Source organism: Otolemur garnettii, unplaced genomic scaffold (genome assembly GCF_000181295.1).
Source record: "Otolemur garnettii isolate 467f Iridium unplaced genomic scaffold, OtoGar3 scaffold00124, whole genome shotgun sequence".
Lineage (NCBI taxonomy): Eukaryota > Metazoa > Chordata > Mammalia > Primates > Galagidae > Otolemur > Otolemur garnettii.
In genome coordinates, this window is record NW_003852519.1 from 3,078,664 (window position 1) to 3,095,209 (window position 16,546).

A 16,546-nucleotide genomic window follows, 5' to 3' on the forward strand; every position below is an offset into this window, starting at 1 on the left:
ACACATTTAAGTAAGTACCTGCAAAAGTTGGAATTTGAATCCAGGAATCTGTTCACAATCTCTAGAGTTCATGTTCTTTTTTTTTTTTTTTTTTTCTCCTTGGTGTGGTCTTGTGGTGAGAACAGGAAATGCTGCTAGACAGATTCTAAAAGAGCTGTAACTCGGGAGTTCATCTTCTTAATTGGGTTGCTAAAAGTTAGGAAAAAAATTTTAAAGGAATGCTTAGTGTTAATGCAGCAGCTGGTGCCAACTATTCATACAACATCTAAGAACTATGGATATTAGAAGGTCAAAGTCCAAAAGAATGACTAGTCCAAAGTTATATATATGTAACTCATTTAGTGAGATGGGGGATATTTGGTATTTTCTGGATTGTACAGTGACCTTGCCTGATTTTAATGTTCTGTTTCTGTGTTTAACAGGAGAACAACCTGGCTTAGCTGTCAGCATCAGATTAAATTTTAACAACATTGAGCCTTAGCTATGTCAGTTAAACCCTCTAAGGCCAAAGCAAGTGTATTCTCTCATTCCTATGTGTGATGATGAACATCCAGTGTGAAAGCAGTATTCTTAACTCCTGTATATCTTAGTTCTTAAAGAACTTTTGTCCTATTCTACTATCCACTGATGACATTGTCTTTTCCAGGACCAAATCCTTACCCTCTTTTGCTTGCCTTTACTGCACTGATCAGGTGTTACTATGGACATAGTTACAGAGAATTTCCTTGTCTTGGTTCTGGTCTTGTTTCACCATTAAATATGATATATATAGTTTTCTTTGTAGATAACCTTTATCAGATTTGATTAAGTTTCTTTCTGTTCTTAATTTCCTGAGAGTTTTAATTATGAGTCAGTGTTGAATTTTATCAAGTAAATATTCTGTATCTTTTGATCCTTTATATTCCCCTTCTGTTTTATGGTGAATTAAATTCTTTGATTCTTTAAAAAATTTATCTGTTTTGTTGCTTAAAAACAGACATTTATTGTCTCATAGTCTGGAGTCTGGAAATTCTAAATTAAGGCATTGTCAGGGCAGTGCTTCCTATGAAGGTGCTAAGGCAGAGTCTATTCCAGGCCTCTTCCTAGCTTCTGGTAGTTTTTACTTATGGCAGCATGATTCCACTCTTCACATGTCTGTACTTGTCCAGATTCTCAACTTTTCATAAGGATACCAGTCAGATTAGATTAGGGCCCTCCCTAATAACCTTATTTTAACTTGATTATCTTTGTAAAAGTCCTACCCAAATAAGGTCATTCATATCTGAGGTACTGTGGCCTAGGACTCTGATATATATCTTTTTTTGAGTGGGGAGGCTGCACATTTTAGCCAGTAGTAATAATAAATGAATGTGCCAGATATTCGTTCAGTTTAGGCAAAGCTTATCAGTTGGGCACACTGGTGGGAATGAAATAAGGCCAGAATGCTTTACGACATTCTCATGATAGATGTTGGCTTAAATTTTGGATGTGAAGCCAACTTTATTATTATTATTATTATTTTTTTCTTTTTTTTTTTTATTGAACAGTAACTATGTACATTAATGCACTTCTAGGGTACAGTGTGGGGTTTTCACATGCAATCTGAAATACTTCCATCAACTGGTCAACACAGCCTTCATGTCATTTTCTCAGTTATTGCTTTAAAACGTTCACATTCTACTCTTAGAAAGATTCACCTGTACCCCTTATTATTATTATTTTTTAATGAGCTTCACTTGGTCATAATGTATTACCTTTTAAAGAAACACACTTCTAAATAACTACAGATAAAAGAAGAAATCACAATGTAAATTGATAATATATATATTTTTTTGTTTTTGAGACAGAGCCTCAAGCTGTCCCCCTGGGTAGAGTGCCGTGGCATTACAGCTCACAGCAACCCCCAACTCCTGGGCTCAAGTGAGTAGCTGGGACCACAGGCGCCCGGCTATTTTTTGCTTGCAGCCATCATTGTTGTTTGGTGGGTCCAGGCTGGACTCGAATCTGCCACCTTGGGTGTATGTGGCTGGTGCCTTAGCCACTTGAGCCACAGGCACTGAGCCATATTTTTACATAATAATGAAAATATGGTACATTAAAATATGAGATGCAACTAAAGCAGCTCTTAGAGGAAAATTTATAGCTTTATATGCACATATTCCAAAAGAGGAAAGATTGAAAACTAAGGATTAAATTTGAATCACAAGGAAAAAGATGACAAATTAAATTCTTTCAAAAAAAGGAAAAGAAATAAATATTAGAGAAGAAATCACTGAAACTGCAAAGCAGATGTAAAACTGAGAAATCTTACCAAGAGTTCATTCTTTGATAAATAAATAGAATTAATACAATTGTAGCAAAACTTACCAAAAAAAGAGAACACATTACAATATGTTTTTTAACCTTTCTTCTTTACAGCTTTATTGAGATACAATTACATGCATGTAATTCTTCCATTTAAAATGTACAATTCAGTAGTTTTTAGCATATTTACAGTTGTGCAATGTTCACCACAATCAATGTTAGAACACTTTCATCACCCCATAAAGAAATTCTATATCCTTTAGCAATCAACCCCTCATTTCTACCCAAACTCTTTTTTTTTTTTTTTTTGTAGTTTTTGGCCAGGGCTGGGTTTGAACCCACCACCTCTGGTATATGGGGCCAGCACCTTAAGCCTTTGAGCCACAAGTGCCACCCTCCACTCAGACTCTTAAAACCTATCCAGTCAGTCTTGTCTCTATAGATTTGGTCTATTCCGGACATTTCATATAAATAGAATCATTCAGTATGTGACCTTTTGTAACTGGCTTCTTTCACTTAGCATGTTTTTAAGGTTCATTCATGTGTAACATGTATCAATACATTGTTCCTTTCTGCGGTTGAATGATACTCCATTGTGAAGATGTACCACATTTTATTTATCCATTCACCAGTTTCTGGATATTTGGGTTGTTTACCATTTTTGGCCATTATGAATACCACTTCTGTGAGCATTTGTGTATGAGTTTTTATAGCAACACATATATTTTTATTCTTGTTGGGTATATAGCTAGGAGTGGAATTGCTGGGTCGTATGGCACTCTATGTTTAACTTGTTAAAGAATGGCATAACTATTTCCCAAAGCAGCTGCACCATTTTACAATCCCAACAGCTTTTCATGAAGGTTCTAGTTTCTCCACATCTTTACTAACATTTATTGTTCTCTTTGATTATAGCTATCCTAATAGAGCTGTGTGAAATGTTACCTCAGAGTGGTTTTGATATGCATTTCACTGATGACTGGGAACGTTTTATTACTTATGTATTATTGGCTTCTTGGCCTTTTTGTGGAAATGTCTATTGAAGTCCTTTGCTCATTTTAAAACTGGGTTATTTAATTTAATTTAATTGATCGAATTGTAACTTTTCAAATGCAAATATCTTATCCAATATGATTTGCAAATATTTTCTCTCACTGTGAGTTGTTTTCATTTTCTTTTGATCTGTTAGTTAATACATGTTTACAGTCTGTCAGTTTAGATGTGCCTGGTTGCAAATATTATCTTTATACTTTTAGTTTTCTTTTTCATTTTCTTCTTCTTCTTTTTTTTTTTGGAAACAAGGTCTCACTGTCTAGAGCACAATGGCATGATCGTATCACACTGTAGCCTCAAACTCCTGGCCTCAAGCATTTCTCCTGCCTTGGCCTCCCAAAGTGCTAGGTACAGGTGTGAACCACTGTACCTGGCCAAAAATTAGTCTCTTGATTCCAAATATTTGCTGGTTGATTTTTCTAACAAATCTGTTTGATTTGTCGCCATTATTAAATTTGTATTGCATATATGCAGTAAATGTGAACATTAATACACAGCAAGAATTATCAAGTTTTTTTGTTTTTTTTTTTCTTTTTTGAGACAGAGCCTCAAGCTGTCACTCTGGATAGAGTGCTGTGGCATCACAGCTCCCAGCAACCTCCAACTCCTGGGCTCAAGCGATTCTCCCACCTCCACCTCCCAAGTAGCTGGGACTACAGGCGCCTGCCACAATGCCTGGCTATTTTTTGATTGCAGCCATCATTGTTGTGTGGTGGCCCTGGCCTGGGTTTGAACCTACCAGCTCAGGTCTATGTGGCTGGCACCTTAGCCGCTTGAGCCACAGTGCCCAGCCAAGGGTTTTTTTTTCTTTTAAGATTAATTTGAGAGTATAAAGAATTAGGTTACAATGTTTGCATTTGTTAGGTATAGTCCCTGTTGTATTTATGTACCCCCAGAAGGTGTGCCTTATATCCCCATATTGTGCACATTAAGTGGGAGCACATCCATTCCCTCCTCACCTTTCCTCAACTTTCCCCACTTCCTCCTTCCTCTCCCCCAGATTATTAGTTTTCTACATGTCTTTATTTAAAACTTATGTGGTAACCTAATTGTCTGTATCCTCATATTAATCTGAAATAAAAATGAAACAAAACAAAAAAAGAACCCCAAAGATAACAATGAGTAAAGAGATTCCTAATGAAATGTCTATCAAAAAATTATATGAAGTATGCTACTTATTTCTCTTAGAAGATCAATTTGCTATAAGTTAACAGGTAGTTTCTGTTTTAATTGTTAAACTCTCTTTCTCTCTCTTTTTAAAGATTCACAATGGATAGTATAGAAGAACCTCAGAAAAAAATCTTTAAAGCTCGAAAAACAATGAGAGTAAGTGATCGTCAACAACTTGAAGCCGTGTACAAGGTCAAAGAAGACCTTTTGAAAACAGATGTCAAGCTGTTAAATGGCAACCATGAAAATGGAGATTTGGACCCAGCCTCACCTTTGGAAAATATGGACTGTATTAAAGACAAGGAAGAGGTAAATGGCATTGAAGAGATTTGTTTTGACCCTGAAGATGGTAAAACAGAATGGAAAGAAACATCCTGTATCCTAAATGTTAATGCAAAAAACAAGCAGGAAGACAATTTAAATTGTGAACCCTCATCTCCTAATAATGAAACTCCTGAACCAGTGTCTAACCTGACTGCTGAAGTAGCTTCTGGCGATCCAGCTCCTGGTGATCTGGCCACTGGAGATCTAGCCTCTGGAGTACTAGTCTCTGATGATCTCATGTCTGGTGATCTAACCTCTAGTGATTGCTCTTCTGGTGATCCCACCTCTGGTGATCACTCTACTGGTGATCCCACCTCTGGTGATTCCTTCTCCGGTGACACTGCCTCTGGTGATGCTGCTTCTGGTGATTCTGCCTCTGGTGATGCCGCCTCTGGTGATGCCACCTCTGGTGATGCCACCTTTGATGATGCCACCTCTGGTGAACTCATCTCTGGTGAACCAGTCTCTAGTGATTGTGCCTGTGATGATATGGCCTCTGGTGATCCAGCACCTGGATCATTGGCCTCTGTTGATCAGGGGTCTAGAGTACCAGCCCCTGGTGATTCAGCCTCTGGTAATCCGACCTCTGGTGACCTGGCTTCTGATGATCCGGCCTCTGGTGATCTGGCTCCTGGTGATCTGGCCTCTGGTGATCCGACCTCTAGTGATCTGGCTTCTGGTGATCCGGCCTCTGGTGATCTGGCCTCTGGTGATCTGGCCTCTAGTGATACTGCCTCTAATGATCTGGCTACTGGTGAAATGACTTCTGAATCGGCCTTTCATCCTACCCTTGAAAAGAGTTCTGTGTCAGCTTGTGAACCAGTTCCTGAAACTGTCAGTATAGAACCAAGTAGCAATAAAGATGATGATTTTATTGAAAAAAATGGACACGATGAAAAATTAGAGCAAGTTCAAACTAAGGACTCAACTGATGAAAATAGTAATGTTGATGCTAGTGAAGAAACTCCAGAAACAGATGATACAATTATTTGTTCAGATCTGCCTCCTGAAAAAGAAAAGAAGGTAGAAGAAGATACTATTACAGAGCTCGCTCTTGGAGAAGAGGCCATATCAAGCAGTATGGAAGTTAATCAAGGCGAAAAGAATGAAGATGAAAATTCTGCAGACCTTGTAGAAACCGTTAGTGAAAGTGTTACAAAAGATGGCAAAAGTGAGAATATCTTAGAAAATACAGATTCTATGGAAACAGATGAAATCATTCCTATTTTGGAAAAGCTTGCACCTGCTGAGGATGAACTTACTTGCTTTTCCAAAACTTCTCTCCTTCCAATTGATGAGACAAATCCAGATTTGGAAGAGAAAATGGAAGGTTCTTTTGGTTCACCATCTAAACAAGAAAGTAGTGAGAGTTTGCCAAAAGAAGCCTTTTTGGTCCTCTCTGATGAAGAGGATGTTTCAGGTGAAAAAGATGAGTCTGAAGTTATATCACAGCATGAGACATGCTCTCCAGGTTAGCATATTGTTTAAATTTTAAATATTTTTATTAACTTTAATGAATTGTCTTAATAAAACATTATTACAAAGTTTTAAATGTAGTTGTAGAGAAAGTTGAGAATGTTGGTGACTGTACAAAAGGATCTAATTTCATAGATTCTTAATATAATTCAGAATTAAAAAATACCTATTCTGTGAGCAGCATGTGCTAAGTGCTAAAAAGGGAGATAAAATAAGTAGAAAATATGTCCCTTATAGTCTGGTAACAGAGATAAAAATGGACCTCCATAATGCTGAATTAGCTAAGTCAGAGTCCTAGTGTTGTTCTTTGTTGAGGTCAGTTAGTGACCAAATAATTTAAAATCTAAAAGCCAGCTACTTTATTTGTTTCAAGTGTAACAAATTGTATTTTCAATTAATTTTCTAGTGAAATCTTACTCTTTAATATTCGATGTCCAGGGAATGACACCACCATATTTGAAAGACACATACCTTAAAGCTTGATTATCTATTCAATAAAGATTTTGCCCATTTGCTTTCTCAGTCCTTTTGATTCTACCTAACCTGCTTTCTTCCTACTCATCTTCCAGATGATCTCCCTATAACTCAGTTCTTTTACTTGATTGTCCCTCTCTTTTAGATCCTTGTTACTTTTAGGTTAATTCCAGACTCCTTATATAAAACATTTATAAACTGAATGATTTGTTTAATACTTAAACTGTCCCCATATCTTTGATTATTCTAAAGAAGAGAATGAGAAAAATTCTTTGCTTTCATGGTCATACTCAAAAACATTATTTCTGCCCCAAACCTTCTCAATCTTCCTCAGACTGACCTGAGTACCTTTCTGTTCCCATTGTATCACATTGTCTCGAATTTAGACATCTGTGAGAAGAGTTTCCTTGCTAATATAAAACACTGCATGTATTTTCTACTTTGCTGAAAGATTGAAAAAACAAAGGGAAGCAAAGCCAGGAGAAAGAAAAATTCCTTCCCCAATATTGTCACACCAGCTTTTGGAGGTAGAAATTTTTTTTTTTCTTTTTTTTGAGACAGAGTCTCACTTTGTTGCCCTTGATAGAGTGTTGTGGCGTCACACCTCACAGCAACCTCCAGCTCTTGGGCTTAGGCGATTCTCTTACCTCAGCTTCCACAGGCGCCCACCACAATGCCCAGCTATTTTTTGGTTGCAGTTTGGCCAGGGCCAGGTTCAAACCTGCCACCCTCGGTATATGGGGCCGACGCCCTACTCACTGAGCCACAGGCGCTGCCCAGAAATTTTTTTTGTTTCAATTAAGTGATGACATTTTATTTCTAAAGAACATTCAACCAAACTTATATAGAGAGACAGTTCAGGCCTTTCTTGGTTCTAGGGATTTGAAAATAGAATTTAATACTTGTTCTTAGGATGCACACAAAAATTAAAAATCACAGGTCATTAAATACAAAGCTATGAATACAAATGATAATGTTAAATTGGTGCTTTGGCAGAGGAGAGAAAGGTATCTTTAAGAGAGCACAGGATGTATTCAAGAAAGCCTTGCCTTTTAATATTTGTAAAGCTTAGGCTTTTAACGAGTCTAATTTCCTTGTGGTAGTAGCTCCATCCTGATTGCTTAGGCCAGAAACTTTAGAATCATTCTTTGTACTTTTCCTAGCCACTAGAACACCAGGGAGGAATCATTATTATTTTTTCTTTCCTTTTGGTACTATCTTCAGAATAGATTTAGAATTTATGTATTTAATTAATTAATTTATTTTTTGGTAGAGACAGAGTCTGATTTTATCACTCTCGGTAGAGTACTGTGGTGTCACACTGCTCACAGCAACCTCCGACTTCTAGACTTAGGCGTTTCTCTTGCCTCAGCCTCCCAAGTAGCTGGGACTGCAGGCGCGCGCCACAATGCCCTGCTACTTTTTTTTTTTTTTGGTTGTTGCAGTTTGGCTGGGGCCAGTTCAAACCTGCCACCCTCAGTATATGGGGCCAGCACCCTACTCACTGAGCCACAGGGGCCACACAGATCTAGAATTTAATTCATAACTGTTACCACCCTTGCTCTGAGCCACCATCATAAGGTCAAAACAGTAGATGGCATGCAACATATGTGCCTGGTAAGCATTTGTAACTTGAATGAATAGTTGATGATGTAAGAGAAGTATATAATTGGGGACTGGGTTACAATGCCAAAGCATTATGCTGGCACTAGCGAGCCACTGAAAGATTTCAAGCAGAGGAGAGTATGATGGCATTTACATTTTGAAAAGATAATAGGTAATTGTGTAGGGTGGACGTCACTCATTGATTCAATAAATATTTGGAAAGTTAATAGGTTTAGGGTGAACTTCACTGCAAATTTTTATGTAGAATATGGCACTGGAGCAAGCCTTATTATGGTCCTCTGTATGGGAAAATCATAACAAATTGCAGCTTATGATTTAATGAGTTTACACAGTTTACCTTTGTGTCAGAACCTTGCTATTGAAGACCATCCCACACTGTGCTATTAAGTACAGAAAGATGAATATTAAGCCATCCTTGTTATATACTTTGATAATTCAAAGTTGGGATTATTTTTGGTTACTTGCCTTTAGTTTAATCTGATCGTATACTGTTAGCACAGTAAATTTGATGATAGATTTGATTTCTCAGCTGGTAACTAAAGTTTTATTTTGAATCTTTTTCTCCTCGGAAGAAAATTTTGTGTACTGAGGTTTTGATAATGATTTCTTGGTTCTTAAACTGTACTTACTTTATTCTCTTTATATGATAGCAGAGTCTGTTGCATGTCTTTTGTTGCTGTGCATTTAATAAGGTATTGCTTTAATCAGTTTTTTTATTCTTGACTTTTTGGGAGGCAGAGTCTCTTTTCCTGAGGCTGTAATGCAGTGGCTTCATCATAGCTCACTGCAGCCTTGACTCCTGAGCTTAAGTGATTCTACTGCCTCAGTCGCCAGAGTAGCTGGGACTATAGGCATGTGCCACCAGGCTGGATAATTTTTTTACTTTGTGGAAGAGATGGGTCTCACTCATGCTTAGGCTGATCTCAAACTCCTGGCCTCAAGTGATCTTCCTGCTTTGGCCTCCCAAGTGCTAAGATTACAGGCATGAACCACTGAGCCTATCTTGACCAATTTGTAATGTCCTCAGAACATGGTATTTATTACTAGCTGAAGTACTTAAGTCTGGTTTCAGTCCTGGCTCTTCTAACTGCTAAACATTTATGTGCGTTCTAATAGAAAAACATCAAAAACCTATTTTTCAGGCGCTTACTAAGCAAATTTATTTTACATGTAGCAAGTTATGATATGTACGAGCAACAACATGAAGTAATGAAAGGTACTACATATCAGACAAGTAACAACAGAAAGTAATGATAGATACTACATATCAGAAAGCAAATAGAAAAGCAATTTTAATTTTACGAAAGTAAGAAAGAACTAAAAAAAGTATATTTTAATAGGACTGAAGACACAATTGAATTGTGGCATAGTAATATATAATAACTGATATTCACTAAATGATTAAAATCATAGTCTGTTTAAGAAAGCTAGCAAAATAAGGATTTCTCTCTCTGGGAAAGTTCAGACAGTACTAGGAAGAGGTAGTACATCTATTAGTCATAACTTCCGTGTACTCACCATACCATACAGTTTCCTATAGCTACTCTTCCAGAACCCTTCTTCAAGTTATAGTAACAAAGCTAGCACAATTTCTTCTATTAACCCTTCAACTTAATTAGATTCTGATATCTCCCTTGCCATTGTCCCTCCACCTCCACCCCAGTTGTTCTCAGTGAAGTGACATTTCAGATGCTAATGTTGCTAAATCCAGGTAATCTTTTCTTTGTCCTACCTATTCTCTCATACTTGGAAGGCCTCTTAGTAATCATCCCTTCCTCTTGATATTCTCCTTCCTTTTGAGCTATAGCATTCTACATTTCCCTCTTTTATTTTCCCTCTACTTTTCATTTTATTTCTTATGGAGAAATGGGGATAGACTTCCTCTACTTGCTTTTATAAAAATATCACTTTTTAAAATAAGATTGAGGAGGAAAATGTTTTTAGAGTAAATCAGATTTTACATTAAACTCTGAAACAAATTCCTATGGATTTTATTTCGGGTTTAAAAAAAATCTGTGGTTGATTTTTTTTGGGGGGTCCCATTCATTGAATCTTTAAGATAAAATAGGATGAAGATGAAAATAAGGCTAATAAAGATAATTCCATGGGAGTAGAATTCAAGATTTCCTTTCCTTCTGCTTTAGGCTAGTAGTGGTAGAATTGGCTTGATTTACTCAATTAAAAGTTACTAACAACTTGTTGTCGCTTTATTATATTCAGCTAAAATTCTCTGTCATCTCAACTCATTTATATTTAGCTGTTACTTAGGCTTCTCTTGCTCCTTAGGCTTCTCTTGCTAAGATATATGTATACACTGGTGCAGATTTTTCTTTTTAGAGTTACAGGAGACCAAAGATCAAGCAGGTTTTGGAAGGAGGAATATAGGAGAAAGGTAAGTTTCAAATGACTGCTAATAGCCCAAGTTAGATCTGTAACTCTGAATTTCATAGCTGTGACTTGAATTATATAGAAATATTTAAGAGTAGGTAGCACACAGACATTAGTTGAAGTCAAGTGACTAGATGAAATCACCTCAGACAGAAGAAGTACATTGGAGAAGAGAAAAAAATACTGTTGGCATTCCATATATTTGTAGGTTGAGGAGATAAGAAAGAACCATCAATGAAGACTAAGAATAGCCATTGAGATAGGAAGAAAACCAAGACATTTTGGTATTCCAGAAGCCAAATAATGAGACTGTTTTGAGGAAGGAGTAATGAACTGTTCACTGTTGCTATGTAATTGAGTAAGGCAGAAGAGAAATTTTTGACAATCTAGAAATGTGGATAACTTGGATAAGAGGCAGTTTTGGTGAATGATAGGATCGGAAAGCCTGATTTCCATTCCATCACATCTATAATCCTAACACTCTGGGAGGCCAAGATTGCTTTAGCTAAGGAATTCCAGACCAGCCTGAGGAAGAGTAAGACCCTATCTCTACTAAAAATAAGAAAAACTAGCCAGGCATAGTGGTGGGTGCCTGTAGCCTCACCTACAGGAGGTTGGGGCAAAAGGATCTCTTAAGCCCAAGAGTTTGACATTGCTGTGAGCTATAACGCATGACACACTATTTAAGGAGACAGAGTGAGGCTGTGTCTCAAACACAGACACACACACACACACACACACACACACACACAGAGAGAGAGAGAAAAGCCTGATTTTGGATTTCAGAGAGAATGGGGGGAGAATTCGAAATAATAAAATGTAACTTTTTTCTCTGAGTTTTGTTTGAACAACTAGCCCAATAATTTACATGGAAGATATTATTTGCAGCTTTGTATTGGTTAAATAACACTTAAAGAAATTTCTGCAAGAATCACATTGCCAGTCATGATGCCACATTTTTTTGATTTGTCTGTGAGGTTGAGAATCTTTATGGGTTTACTGGTCTATTGTAATCTCATTTCTATGAATTTCCTTTTCATATCTTTTGCCCATTTTTCTTTTCTTTTTTTTGAGACAGAGTTTTACTGTGTCACCCTCAGTAAAGTGCTATGACATCACAGCTCACAGCAACTTCAAACTCTTGAGCTTAAGGGAGTCTCTTGCCTTAGCCTCCCAAGTAGCTGTGACTACAGGTACCTGCCAAAACGCCTGGCTGTTTTTTGATTGCAGTTGTCATTGTTGTTTAGCTGACCCAGGCTGGGTTTGAACCCGCCAGACTTGGTGTATGTGGGCGGCGCCCTACCCATTGATCTATGGGTGCCACCTTTGGCCCATTTTTCTAATGGATATGTTGTTTTTAATTAGTCTTAGGGATTTGTTTTGTTTTAAATATTTTCTTTGACAGAGTCTCACTGTTTTGCCCTCGGTACAGTGCTGTGGTATCACTACTCACAACAACCTCAAACTCTTGGGCTTAAGTGATTATCTTGCCTCAGCCTCCTGAGTAGCTGGGACTACGGGCGCCTGCCACAACACCCACCTATTTTTTGTTGCAGTTGTCATTGTTGTTGAGCAGGCCCGGGCTAGGTTTGAACCTGTCAGCTCCAGTGTATGTGGCCGGTACCCTAATCACTGAGGTACAGGCACCGAGCCTGTTTGAAATATTTTCATGGAATCAGTAATCTGAGGCAAACTATGGGCCTGTGGGCTCCATTTGTTTAAGTAAGTAAAGTTTAATTAGAACATAACCATGATCATTTGTTTAATTACTACATGTTGTTTATTGCTAATTGCTTCTACAAGTATAGAATTAAGTAGTAGCCTACTGAAAATACTTATTTTTTTTGCCATTTACAAAAAAAGTATTCTAACCCCTAACATAAGGCAACACTTTTTGTCTATATTTGCTTGGGATAAAGTTCTACAAGGTTTAATTATGAAAATAAAGAACTTATAAGTTTAATAATACAAATTCTGTCTTGTAGTCCTTTACAATTATACTTTTCTACCTTTACTTAATGCTATCTTATTAAGGATAATAGGTCTCGCTCATCTCTTCTAATTCAGGAGGGATACACTTTCAACTCTCTTTGGAAGTGCTCTAAATTTTCTCTTTGTACTTAAACAAAACCTCTCTTTGTTAAAGCTTAAAAAAAAAGGAGGCAGTCATCATGAGCTAGGTATTGAACATCTAATTTGCATCAGTTATTTCTCAAAGTTTTTAGGGTTTCTAAAATTATAATATCTGACACCTGCCCCTTACGTTAAAAAGAATAGTGTGGTTGAAAGGAAAAAACATACAGAACTATGAAAACTTGTCAACTTGTGATGAGGCTATATTCAAAAAGACCAGAGAAATTATAACAGAAACTTATCTGTGAATAAGGACAGATTCTAGAAAAGACATTCTTAACCTAAGTATTTGGATGAGTTTCAAGAGTCCTAAGCACTACCTGAAATTATATATATAAAATTGTTTGTGTATGAGGACCTTTGATTATGCTGGGTAGAAGGGGGCGCACTCTCAGATTCTCTAGAGGCTTTATGGGTGAAAAAATGAAAGAAATATAGGGCTTCATCCTTCTTGGTAGAATCCATTAATACCATTTTTCTTACCCCAAGTTCTTTCTATTACATAAAACTCTAGCATCAATTTAAATTCTGTGAATCTATTCTAAAATCCCATGAGTGTTTTTGTTTAGGTATTGAGAATCTAGTAGTATCTTCTCGGTATATCTAGATAATAGAAATTGGGTGATAGGAATTTTTGAGTAAAATGAAGGAATTTCAAGCTAAACTTGACAAATCTATAAGAAAATAGGGAACTAACATATGCCTGAAAGAGGTAAATCAAACCAGGCCAATTTACTATGTTCTGGGTGCTATGGCTTGCAGTTAGTTACCCTAATTGGAGCCAAGGCTAATTTTGTGCTTTGGGTGAAGTGAGAATTTGCTTAATAAAAGACTATGTAAACCTTTTATCTCAAGTAACCCAATTACTCTATTACTCTGTGTCTCTGGAAGCTCTGGGGACTAGGAAGCTCAGGAATCATGAACTGTCAGTGTTGAAATCAGGATGATACAGAAAAAAATATAGAGAAAAAATTGTATTGAGTGTGTGGTCTATCTACATGAAAGCAAAACACATTTTTATATCATTGGAAGTTGGGTTGAGAGATGAAATCTTATTAAAGGTCTATAATGAGCAAATAGTAGTAAATGGAAAGTTAATTTCTAATAATTATTTTAAAGTTCGAAAATAGTTTTGGTAATTTTTATGTACTGTTAGCTTTTTTGTTTTATCTTAGTGTGAATAAAATAATAGAACCTTACTAGGTGCATCAGTTATCCTGGTCTCTACCTATTTTCACCTGAAAGGTCTTTAAAAAATTTTTTTTAACCTTGACTTCTGTTATCAGGACTCTTGTCATTAAAACTTTGATTGTTTAGAGAAGAAATGTCATATCAAAGTCCTTATATAGTACAATATACCTTATTAAAAGAAGTCTAAACTTAATATTAATTTATTAAAGCCCAATTGTCTCCCATTTAATGATTAAGTTAGTTGAGGAGACAAATTGATGAACCAAAGGCCATTCCTGGTACCTCTGGATTTTAGTTGTTACAATATTAGCTGTCCTTTTTGGTAGCATTCTTTGTTACATACTATGTGCTTCTTGTGAAAATTACTTAACCTTTGTAAATGTTACTTTCCACATCTGTATTATGGCAAAAAATACTGTCTATAATATAGGATTATATTGAGGCTGTGAAGTTATAATGTCAAGTTTCTAGTTCAGTTATTAGCACTATTATTGTTAAGTAAAGTTTTTATTATATCTAGAATAGCTTTTCCATTCCTTATTTATGGAGTTGCCCAGTCAACTTGTCTGGTTAAAATAATAGGTATTTTGAATTTGCAAATACTTGGAATTTTTTTTTTTATAATTGTCACAGCCACTATTTCAGTTTTAGTACTTGAGTGTAAAGGAATCTAAATGCGTTCTCATTTTATTAATCTTATTAGTGACAGAAAATTACTAAGAAGATTCCTTATTTTAAAATCTATACTCTTTTTTCATGTTGAATTTATTACAAATTGTGGAATAGTTAAATGTGGACTTGGTCATTCATTTCTACCAATTTCTGCTTCTATTCCCCCCAATTTTACATTTTGGGACTCTCATTTCATGAAAGATTAGTTTAATAGCTGGATAGTGACCAAAAATGTAAATTAACGCGCTATTATGAATCCTAGTCAAGTAAGATTCCTTTTTTTCTATTTGTTATAGGAGTAGAAAGTAATGAAAAGGACGGCAAACCTGAGGAAGAAGAGCAAGTAATACATGAAGAAGATGAAAGACCTTCTGAGAAAAGTATGCATATACAAGCAAACTTGAACTAGTTTGAAAAATAATAATTTGGGCTTGGTGCCTGTGGCTCAAGCGGCTAAGGCGCCAGCCACATACACCTAAGGTGGCGGGTTCAAATCCCCAGCCCGGGCCCGCCAAACAACAATGATGGCTGCAACCAAAAAATGGCCAGGCGTTGTGGTGGGCGCCTGTATTCCCAGCTACTTGGGAGGCTGAGGCAGGAGACTCGCTTGAGCCCAGGAGTTGGAGATTGCTGTGAGCTATGATGCCATGGCACTTTCCCCAGGGGGATAGCTTGAGGCTCCATCTCAAAAAAAAAAAAAAAAAAAGAAAAATAATAATTTCTTATTTCTGTATTTAAGACCATGGAATATCCTTTTCTGCCGATGAAATGATTGTAAACTTTTGCAGTTTGAGTAAGTCACAGTCAAATCATTTTGTTGATGGCTAACTCAGAAATCTCTGAAATTATTAATTCATACACTTCTATTTTTTTTATTTATGTTTTTTAATGTTCCATAAGAAAGATTTAGCTTAAAATATAATGAGGTACTAAATGCCTGGAGACATTGTTTTATATTTATGTTTAGACTGGGACTACAAGAATTTTGTCTGGGCTGATATAAGTGAATTAGAAGTAATGTATTTTAATATACTTAAGCTTTCATGGGAAGGGAAAATGATAGACTAAGTGTTACTGGTTTATAGAAAGATTGGACTAGAAGTCAGGAAACTTTGGGTTTTGTAATTCTTTCTGTCATGCTCCTTTCCATATATGACCATGGATGGGTAATTTATGATTATATAAGAGAAATTGTAGAATAGAACTAGATTTAATAAAATAGGCACATAGATAGGGATACAGAGTGAAATAGAGAGGGGTACTAATAGTCACATAACGGCATTTGCCTTTAAAAAGTGTGGAGATTGGGCGGTGCCTGTGTTCTCAGTGAGTAGGGCACTGGCCCCATATACTGAGGATGGCAGCTTCAAATCCAGCCCCAGCCAAAATGCAATAAAAAATAGCCAGGCGTTGTGGCGGGTGCCTATAGTTCCAGCTACTTAGGAGGCTGAAGCAGGAGAATCGCCTAAGCCCAAGAACTGGAGGTTGCTGTGAGCTGTGTGATGGTTGCTGTGAGCTGTGTGATGCCAGGCACTCTACTGAGGGCCATAAAGTGAGACTCTGTCTCAAAAAAAAAAAAAAGTGTGGAGATTTTAGTATTTTAATTATTTTAGATATTGAAAAAATACCAGTGATTGAATATTAATAATATTTGAAATAGAATTATTCTAAGGGAAAGTCTTTGAATATACATTCAGATTTTATATATACATTCACAGACCTTCCCTTAGAATAATTCTATTTCAAGTTTTATCTA

At 36.5% G+C, this 16,546-nt stretch overlaps 1 protein-coding gene across 3 annotated transcripts in view; it reads left to right on the forward strand.

The window, feature by feature from the left end:
- The window catches only part of ATF7IP (activating transcription factor 7 interacting protein), a 153,966-nt gene that overhangs the window by 52,313 nt on the left and 85,107 nt on the right, over positions 1–16,546 (forward strand). For all 3 annotated transcript variants that reach the window (XM_023517897.1, XM_023517896.1, XM_023517898.1), the window contains exons 2-3: positions 4,599–6,301; positions 15,087–15,170. In XM_023517897.1, the coding sequence (XP_023373665.1) occupies positions 4,606–6,301; positions 15,087–15,170 (1,780 nt within the window). In that variant the 5' untranslated portion in view covers positions 4,599–4,605. The remainder of the gene's footprint in view (positions 1–4,598; positions 6,302–15,086; positions 15,171–16,546) is intronic.